The sequence below is a fragment of the Enhydra lutris genome, unplaced genomic scaffold, assembly GCF_002288905.1.
Source record: "Enhydra lutris kenyoni isolate GAN:26980312 unplaced genomic scaffold, ASM228890v2 scaffoldscaffold27, whole genome shotgun sequence".
Lineage (NCBI taxonomy): Eukaryota > Metazoa > Chordata > Mammalia > Carnivora > Mustelidae > Enhydra > Enhydra lutris.
Window position 1 is genome coordinate 1,564,089 of NW_019154111.1, and position 9,396 is coordinate 1,573,484.

General features: G+C 60.2%; 1 protein-coding gene across 2 annotated transcripts; it reads right to left on the reverse strand.

The window, feature by feature from the left end:
* Positions 1–12: 12 nt before the first annotated feature.
* Positions 13–8,897, reverse strand: LOC111152076 (zyxin). Of its 2 annotated transcripts, none has more exons than XM_022510371.1 (10): positions 8,789–8,897; positions 8,432–8,651; positions 7,752–7,951; positions 7,512–7,604; positions 6,900–7,418; positions 2,718–2,838; positions 2,406–2,575; positions 2,091–2,269; positions 1,078–1,198; positions 13–565 (listed from the first exon to the last, which is right to left on the reverse strand). In XM_022510371.1, exons 2-10 carry the CDS (start codon positions 8,637–8,639, stop codon positions 461–463), a joined length of 1,716 nt encoding a protein of 571 aa, XP_022366079.1. In that variant the 5' UTR covers positions 8,640–8,651; positions 8,789–8,897; the 3' UTR covers positions 13–460. The 2 variants fall into 2 exon arrangements, with proteins under 2 accessions (XP_022366079.1, XP_022366080.1); XM_022510372.1 differs by having other exon boundaries at positions 264–565; positions 8,432–8,654.
* Between the last annotated feature and the right edge of the window lie 499 nt (positions 8,898–9,396).

Sequence of the window (9,396 nt, forward strand, 5' to 3'; positions counted from 1 at the left end):
AAGAACTCTGGAAAACAGGGTTTTTTATTTGTAGCTGTAGCCACAACCTGGCAGCATGGGGGTGAGTGGGAATGTCCAGGCCGGTCTGCCCGGCCCAGTCCAGTCTCCTGGAGTCAGGGCATCTCCTGGCCTCAGCAAGCAGAGGACGCAGCTGCTCAGGCGCCAGCCAAGGGCATCGGTGCAGCAGTGAAAGCAGCAGCGCTCAACCTGGTGCCCCCACAGGTGGGGTACACCTGGAGGATGGTGCGTGGTCCCTGCGGGATGGGGTGGGCTAGAAACCCGGAGCTGGGACTCCGCAGCCCTAGGCCGTGCTGGGACCCCCGGACAGGGTGCTTGGGATCCTGGGGTGGGGGCTGGCATGGAAGGAGGGGCTGGACATCAAAAAAATAACTGAAGGGGGGGCAGGGTGGTCTCAGTGTGGGTGGTACGCTGATGGGGAAGGGACTCGCCCATCCCCTGCTCAGGTCTGGGCTCTGGCAGTGTGGCACTTCCGGCAGAGCACATGGCCATCCAGGGGGAAGCAGCCATTGTCATCCGCCTCGATGGACAGCGCTTTCCCACAGTCCTGGGAGACAGAAAAAAGAGTCTGCTGGTGGAAGGCCCCTGTGTCCCCCCACACCTCCATCTTTAAAGTAGGAAGACCAAATGCCTCATGGCTTGGCTGATATCCAGGTCACTTCCTATGTCCCCAACCACACGCACCCCCAACTCCTAGCCTCACCTCTATTGCCCCTCTTGTCCCCTAGACCCCTCACACCCAAGGCAGGCAGTGTGGGTAGAGCCATTTCCAAAGCACCCACCCAATGAAAGACGTGGACCTCACCTCTCCCACCTGCCTCAGCTCCCTTCTCTGCTTCCTTTAACTTTACCCAGCACATCCTCCTACCCCTTCCCCTCCACTATAGCAAAGCACAAGCCCCTTACCTCCCACTGGTCACATTCTTTCTTGGTTTATCCAAACTCAGGGACCCCACAGCCCTCCCCCTCATCTTGCACAAGGACAGGAGCACTGGATGGGGCAGGCTCGGGCATCGCCCCCACCACCACCCAGCCCAGGGGGCCGGAGGCACAGCCAACCTCACACTTGTAGCACTTCATGTGGAAGTTCTTATCCAGAGCCACCACTCGCACGGTCTCCTCGCGGCCAGGCTCAGGCATGATGGGTCCTTCGCAGACAGAGCACCTGGGGGCGTACTGCCTGGAGGGGCCCAAAAGTGGGGCAGGAGTCAGAATGGGGGCACAGGGTACCCAGGGCTATCCATCAAAGTGCAGGGAAGGAGACATGCTGGTTGCATGGCAATGGGGCAGACATCTTGGCCCACTTGCCTCACATCCCTAGGCAGAGGAAACTCAACAGGGAAGTCCTAAGACAAGCCACCTTCGAGGGCCCTTATCAAGGGGAATTTCCTGCCTTTCCCCCACCTTCCCAAAGGCCCATCCACTCCAGGGACCTCTGCCACGAGGTCTTTACCTGGTGGTACAGACCACAGCCAAAGATGCCCTTCTCCAGCCCCCATGCCTGGACCCGGGACCCTAGCCTCTCCTGCCATGCAGGTGTCTCCGCTCCACTGGTGGGATGGGTGGAGGGAGGGATGTGAAGTTCTGGACACGTCAGGTGGAATTCTGAAAACGTACACCTCCAACACTGGCAGAGGTGGGAATGAGACTGCAATCTTCCCGCTCCGACTTCGAGATACACTGTGGGATTCTGCTGAGGACCTAGGAAGTAGCCACCTTGGAAAGTGTTTCTAGAACACCAGAACTCCAAAAAGCTAATCTCCAAAAGAACTTTCTGAGCCCAGCCTGTGTGTGAAATGAAGTCATTCCAGCACACACGGTTGAACCTAAGACCACACCCAAAAGAAGCCTCAGTGAACCCAAGGCCAAGGGGGCCCTACCAGGAGTGGGACTTGCTACCAAGTTCTGAGACCCCTGGACAGCTACATCCAGACAAATGGGGCTCCTGCTGTTGGACAGAATGTGGGACCAGAGAGCAAGGCCAGCAGTGGAGTGGTCTTGGACTTGGGAGGGCAGCCGAACTCTCAGACAACCTCAGAGAAGAGCCCAGGAGACAGGAGGTGGGTCCTCACTTGTGGTAGTCAGGTACACAGTGGGGCCGGTTGGCCTGGTCCACAATGAAGGAGGTGCCTTCCAGGGGGCAGGCGCAGACCACACAGGTGAAGCACTGCGGGTGGTAGGCTTTGCCCGTGGCCCTCAGCATGCGGTCAGTGATGGGCTGCCCACACGTGTTGCACTTCTCCAGAGTGTCCTAAGGAGGCAACAGTAGGGCATTGGCAGGGAACTGGCACCCAAAAACCAGCCGTGAGGGCACATCTGCCCCGCACTGCCCCCCACCCGCTGGCGGGGGCTCCAGGCAGCACCGCTCAGCCCCAACCAGGACTCACAGTGTAGCAGCCCTCGCAGTAGGGCGCCCCCTCCAGGCTGTAGAACTGCTGTCCTTGAAGCTGCTGCTCACACTGGTGGCAGGTGAAGCAGGTGATGTGGAACAGCTGCCCCAGAGCCCGGACTGCGGGCTGTGTGCGTGCCAGCGGCTGACGGCACCGACCACAGGACTCTGGGAAGGCCGGAGAGGACAGAAGTAAAGAGGAGAAAGGAGCGCGCGAGGGTCCAGCCACCCCGACAGGGAGCAGAGCCAAGGTGCTGGCCAGCACTGCAAGGCCAGGGGCGAGGTCCCAATGGCTCTCCAGGGAGCTCACCGTTGACAGCCACGTTCTGCCTCTGAGGGTGCTCCATGTCATGCATCAGCTGCTGGGTCAGCTGCTCCAGCTCCTCCACCTCCTTCAAAGTCAGAGGTCCTGGGGCCCCAGGGGAGCATCCCTGAAACGCCAACACTCTCTTCATACTCTCCCGAGGGCCACCCTCTCTAAGAACTTTCCCCAGCCAGCTTGCTCACTTTCTTCCAAGACAGACTAACTCCCCTCCCATCTCCCAGACACTCAGGTTTGACTCAGAAAGCTGCTCATCCTCCCTCCCTGACCCCCAGCACCACAAGATCAAGGGGAAGGGGATGACCCTTCCGCCCACTTTGCCCAAACCCCCCCGGGGCAGTGACGGACAGGCCAGAACAACTGAGCAGACAGAGGCCACACACACACAGCAGCTGAGGTTACTGAAGCACCCGACACACCAGGCCACGCGTCAAGTCCACGGAGCATGCTCAGACATGGCCCCCCACAGGAGAGGTTGGCACGTGATGGCATGTGCACCCAGGTGCACACACACCTACCCGGCCCGCCTGCCGCCAAGCGCCCCTGTCAGCGTGAGGATGCAACACAGGCGGGAATCACAAGTTAAACCCCCAGTGCCATCTTCTGGGCCCAGCCCCCAGCTCCCCAAGCAGGGGTCCAGGAGTACCCGACCCCACTCCCTTCCCCGTAGGCCTCAGAGGACCACTCGCCAGACCTGCCTACCCTTCTATTAATGGCATCCTAAGAGAGCTGGAGACGGGGGTGGGGGTGCCGATAAGGTTGGGGGTCACCGCCAGTCACCCTGAGCCGTGCCGGGGCTGTGTGGCCTGTACCAGCATTTCTATGACACTCCAACAGAAACACTAGGTTGGTTTTCTCTGTACTGGATAAGCCCAGCCAGGACTGAGGCCCCAACCACTGAATGTTCTACCTGCCAATGCCTTCATTCCTGTAACGCCTGGAACCTCAAAGCCTCCCAGCTCCCTCTCAGCCCTGGTTCCCCCATACTCACACCCGCATGCATCCAGAGCAGTCCTCAGCCTGGGGAAGCAGGGCTTCATGGAGGCTCCAGCTCCTAGCCCTTTCCCCCCCAGACTCCTACCACCTCCTGCCCTTCCATGACTGTGGCCCCTGGGAGCCCCTTCCCCAATGTAAGCCTCCCCATCTCTTCTCCCAGTCTTCCCTTCCTAGCATCTTGGGGACAGAGGAAGGGCACTCAGCCAGCCCTTGCTCTCTGGGGCCACCTGAGGTGTCCATCCCATTCTTTTAAGTATGAGCTATTCATACACATCAGCTCCCCATGGGTATGCACACACCTTCAAGACCCACTCCATCCAGCCATAGTTTTCTCTCTCTGCCTGCCAGCACCAATGTCCCAGCCTCAACATCCATGGTCGGACCCCTAGCTCTTCCACTCCAACAGCTCCAAATGTCCTTCTGTCTTGGGCACCTTCCACCACGAACACTTTGAACCCGAGATTCACCCATCTCAAGTAAATCTTCCTCCAAGACCCTGGTCTTGACCTCCCAACAATCACCTTCCTTTCTCCTTCCCCCTCCGTACCTACTGAATGCACCAACTCCGAAAAGGTTCCTCTGCTTCCTGACCGTCCCCAGGTATCTTGTGCATCAAAACCTTCCAGCTTGCCTCCCCCAGGTCTGGTCCCCGAACCATCTATTTCAACAAGGCCCTTGCAGCTACTCATGCCGCCCTCAGCCACCATCGCTGGCTTAGCTGGCCCCATCTCAACCCTGGCTCATGCCACTGCCCGCTTCCTGCTTCTGCCTCCCAGCTGCAGAAGTAGGTGGAGAGATCCCTGAACACTGCAGAGTGAGCTCATAAAACACTGCAGCGCCCTCTGTGCCCTCCAGCCTCAGCCCCAGGGGGGCTGTCTGGTATTTGGCTCCTGCAGATTCCCAGTCGCCTTCCCCACAGCAGCTGTTCCAAACCTTTCTATCTCCTAGAGCCCCCGACTGCATCGTCCCCTCGCTCACCGATGACCTCACCTCCTACATGACTGAGAAGATGGAAGCCAGCCAGCTCCGGCTCCCTGCTCATTCCTCCTCTCCCAGGAAACACAGTGGCCATAGTGCCCTTGCTCTCTGGGAATGCCTGCGGCGGCGGCATCACCATGTTCCCTCCAGGAGGCCATGCCAGAAGCAGCCCCGGCTTGCAAGCATCACGAACCCCTCTTCCAACAGCTTCTTCCTCCCGGTTTTCACACGCGCGCGCTCTCTTCCCTGCTGCTTCGCCTCCCCGACAACCTGGGGGCAAGGCAGGCTACTCTGGCAGCTCTATTTCTCACCACCGACTGACTCACCTCCTTTCACTCTGTCCCCAACACAGGGCACCAAAGGGCCACAACAAAGTTATCTAGGACTTCAGAATGGCCAAATCTCTGACCTTAGTCCTCGTCCACCTCAAACCCTGGCTGAGGAACTCCTCCCCCATCACACTGTCTTGAGACCCCGCCCTGACTTGTGACCCTCTTCCTCCTGCTGCCAGTCTTCCCCCTCCCACCTGGCCAGCCTGAGCATCACCCAAGGTTCTAACTGCTAGACCCTCAGCTCCTCTTCTCAGCATCCCCTGGGCCCCTCAGCAGCCCCTGCTGCTCTGGTATCATCACACGCTCCTCAAGAGTTCGAGGCCCTCTCCTGAAACCCAGTCCTCCATTTCTAACTAGATGACAGTTCCAGCTGAGACCAAGTCCTCCTGGAACCTGTTGCTCAACACACTGACAGCTGGGCCCCTCCTCTTCCCGTCCAAACCATTTCCCCATCTGGACTTCTCTATTTTGTGAGCAATACCATCATTCCCCAACACACCCCTCCTCTTCCACTGGCTTATCGGTTACCAAGCCCGGAGGCTCTTCCTTTTTAACAGTTCTTGTATCTGGGCTTTATTTTTCACTGCAACTAACACTACCACGGTCACCCAGGAGTGAACTCCCATGCATCACTGACCTCCCACCTCTAGCCCATGCTTGTGCTGGAAAATTTTCCCCCAAAGCTTCCAAAAGCACAGCTGTCACCAGCCCTCCAACCTGGCCACATGACTCCTTAAAACCCAGTACCGACTCCCCAGGACGCACAGGCTCCCTTGGTGTGTTGTCTTACTTCCTCCTCCCTCAAGCCCCCACCTATCTCTGTAAGTCCAGCTCTGCCTTACTGCCATAGGAACTACTTTCTCTTCTCCAAACACCCCGGCATAACTGTGCCCCTGAGTCTTGTTCATGCCATTCCCAAATGCCCTTCCCTCTCCTCTCGGGTACCTCAAGTCCCACCAATCCTTCAAGGTACACTAGGGCTGTCACACCTTTCCTAACCTGCAGCCTCCCATGTTGATGCCTGTCTGGAGCTCCTGTAACAGCAATTCTGTAAAACTCACAGGCACTTGCATCCCTCCAACTGTGCCTGCCCACTAACACATTCGTGCCATCGACTAACATGACAGTTTGTAGGACTATGTGACCGGCAGAGTCCCCTCAACTCAGATCTTGCCCCCTGCACCAGAAGATAAAAATGGTCAAACAGGAATGATCACTTTCCTATGCTTAGCATTCAAGAGCTAGATAGAGATCCCAGGCCTTTCTATGAGTTAGCTCACTTAATCTTCAGAACCACTGTGTAGGGTTACGGTGGGGAAACTGAAGGCCAAAGTTCACCCAACTTGCCTAGGGTCTTGTGAGCCAGGAATTCTATCCCAGGCCCATCTGATTCACTCAGAATTCACCTCTTCGAGAGATCTCTTCCCTCCAGAGCACAGAGCACAGTGCCTGGCACTCAGCGGACGCTGGCTCAGCCAGTGTTTACTGACACTGTGACTCTTATCATCAGATGGGCCCCAGGGCACTGAGAGTGGTTCAGAGCAGCAGAGAGATTAACTCAAGAATCCAAGAAGGGGAAAGAAGCAAGATTGGACCGGTGATGATCTCATCCCTCCATTTAACATTCTAGTGGGCAGGGAGCAAGGAAAAGTCCACCTTAAGGCCCCACCCAGACCCAGAACCTCCAGAGAACTTTCTCTTACCACTCACACACCAGGCCAACTTCAGAGGCTCAAAAGTCCTATCCCACTGTTTCCATGTCCACCTCACTCTCTAAAGCCACCTCTGCCCTCATTCTCTGGCTCCTGACTTAGCCCCCTCCCCAGCTCCCTGGTCTCAGCCTGGTCCTCCCACCCTTCCTCACCTGATTTTGGTTTTGAGCCGGTGGGGGCACCGGATGCTGTTTCTCCTGCACTTGGGGCTTCTCCTTCTGCTGAGCATAGGTGAAGCTGGGGGGCTGAGGGGAGCCTGTGCTACTGGAAGAGGGAGGTTCAGGGGACCCCAACTTCTGACTGGGCTGTGACCCGGGTCCACCTGCGGCTCCAGGGCTGAACTTGGAAGCCACAGGAGTAAACTTGGGAGGGACTGGGGAAAACTTAGGGGCTGGAGATGGGGCTGGGGGTCCTCGAGGCTGGATGTTAGCCAAAGGCACAGGCTGGGGATGAGCCTGGGGCTGGGGCTGCACCTGAGGCTTGGCTTGGGGCTGCACATGGAACTGGGTCTGACTGGGAGGCTTAGCCTGAGCCTGGGCCTGGGGCAGAGGCTGGGAGCTAGAAGGGGACTTCCAAGGAGGCAGGGGTGCTGTGCCCCCAGCTGCAGGCTTAGTACTGGACTTGGGAATGAATGGAGTGGCAACTGGTGGGGGTACATATCCAGAGGACACCTGCAAGGAAGGGGAGGGAAGGGAAAGAAGCTCCGTTAGAGGGGCAGGTGCCTTTCCTCCCTGCCCTGCCTTTCCTACTCTCCCGTCTCTTACCCGGGCTTTGAAGGGATCATTCCTGGTCATGTCATCCAGCAGCGAGGACAGAGAGTCGATCTCCAAATCAATACTGCTCACCTTCTCCCTGGGCTAGAGGGTCAGGGGTCAGAGCAGGGATCCCAGGTCTCCATTCCCACATCAACCCCCTCAGGCCAGAGGTGCAGAGGTCAGACGTAAGGACTCGCCTCTCCTCCCTGGCGGTGTCCCACTGTAGCCTACCCTCCCAAGCCCCCATACCTGTGGTGGGGGAGGTATGGCAGCCTCAGGCCCTCCCTCTTCCTCCAACGGAGGCGGAGGGGAAGGAAAGATCTCCTCCTCCAGAGCCTCAGAGGGAAACGGTTCCTCCACAGGCGGAGGGGGAGGTGGGAAGGCACCTCCTAGAGCACCCTCTGAGTCGTCGCCATCACCAAGGACAGGAGGCGGTGGTAGGGGAAAGTCTGAGGTAGGAAAGCGAGAGAGGACAGTCTGGTGAGAAGACAGTCTGCAGGCAACCCCTCCACCCCTTCCCCAAGCTACTCTACTTCTACAACTCTCACCCCTAACCCAAGAACTCTCCCGGGGCCCCGGAGCTTGCGGGAAGGAAAGGGAGAGGCAGGCGCCCTGGGAGCACTGGGTCAATAAAGGCGGGGGACTCGACAGTGGAGTGATGCAGCTCCCGTTACACTTGGGAAAACGGACCCAGAGGAGAAGATTCGTGCCCCACATTCCCGCCTCCCACCCCCAGGCGGGGGACTTGGAACGGTCCCAGGAGCCCTGGCTCCCAGCCATGAGCTCCACGATGAGGTAAGAACATCTGCTCGGGACAGGCTAGCTGCGCCCAGCCCCCTTCGTGCAGTCAGACCCCCAAACTCCCGAGACCACTGCCCCCGGCCCGGCGCATACCCGCCGGGGTTCAGCCCCCAAGCCCAGCCGCATACCTTCAGGGGGCGGCGGGGGGATCTCGCCCACCCGGCCCATCTGCGCGCGCTGGACCCCGGCGGCCGAGGGAGGCTCGCTGTCTCCGGGCCGGAAAGGATTTACTTTGGGCTTTGGGGCCACCACCGGGCCGAACTTCTTCTGTGGGGCGTAAAAAGCCGGAGCCGAGACCGAGACGGAGATCGCGGGAGGCGGGCGGGGGGCCGCCATGGCCAAGCCAGGCTGCTGGGGGGAGGTGGCCAGGTTACGCCGCGCGCGGCCCGCCCGAGGACCCCCAGCCGGCCCGGCTCCCCGCCGCGCCCGCACCCCCCCCCCGCCCCTCCCCGTGCGCTGCCGCCGAGCGGTTCCCCACTCCTCACCGCCGGCTGGAGCGTGCGCGCCGCGTCTGGGGTGGCCGCCTCGCAGCCGGGTCCCAGGACTCTGCGTTCGGGTCCCGAGCAGCCTCCAGGCTGGGCGGGGAGGGACGCAGGGAAGAGGGAGGGAGGGAAGGGGCGGGAAGAGAGCGGCGCTCAGACCATACAAGGAGCGGCCCGGAGAGGGGGGCGGGGAGAGGCGGGGAGAGGCAGGGAGGGCGGACCCGGCAGGAAACTCCCCCAGGAAGGGGCCCTGCTCTGGACCCCGGGCCCGAGGCTCTGCCAAGGTCCTCCCGCCCCCGTCCCGCCGCCCCCGCCGCCCCCGCCGCCCCCGCCGCCCCGGCTGGGCTGAGACCTCCCCTCCCCAGGCACAGGCCTCTGATGTCATTTCCTGACTCGCCACCACCACCACCAGCGCCCCCGCCCGACCCGCGGGTGCCCGAGATCTGACTCACCGTCCCCACTACCGGCAAAGCCGGCGGAGGTCGAGCGACTGCACCCGAGGTGGCGAAGCAGCCGGACTGCGCCTCCGCCGGGGCCCAACCCGCTCCTCTCCCGGCCTGCCGCTACCTGCCCCCGCCACCTCCAGCTGCTCCGCCACCTCCTACCCAGCC

Coding starts and splice junctions, on each gene's coding strand:
- LOC111152076 (XM_022510371.1), bottom strand. CDS start 8,639: ATGGCGGCCCCCCGCCCGCCTCCCGCGATCTCCGTCTCGGTCTCGGCT. Junction 7,605..7,751: donor CCATACCTCCCCCACCACAG/GTATGGGGGCTT, acceptor CTGACCCTCTAG/CCCAGGGAGAAGGTGAGCAG. Junction 1,199..2,090: donor TGTGTACCTGACTACCACAA/GTGAGGACCCAC, acceptor GGGCCCCTCCAG/GCAGTACGCCCCCAGGTGCT.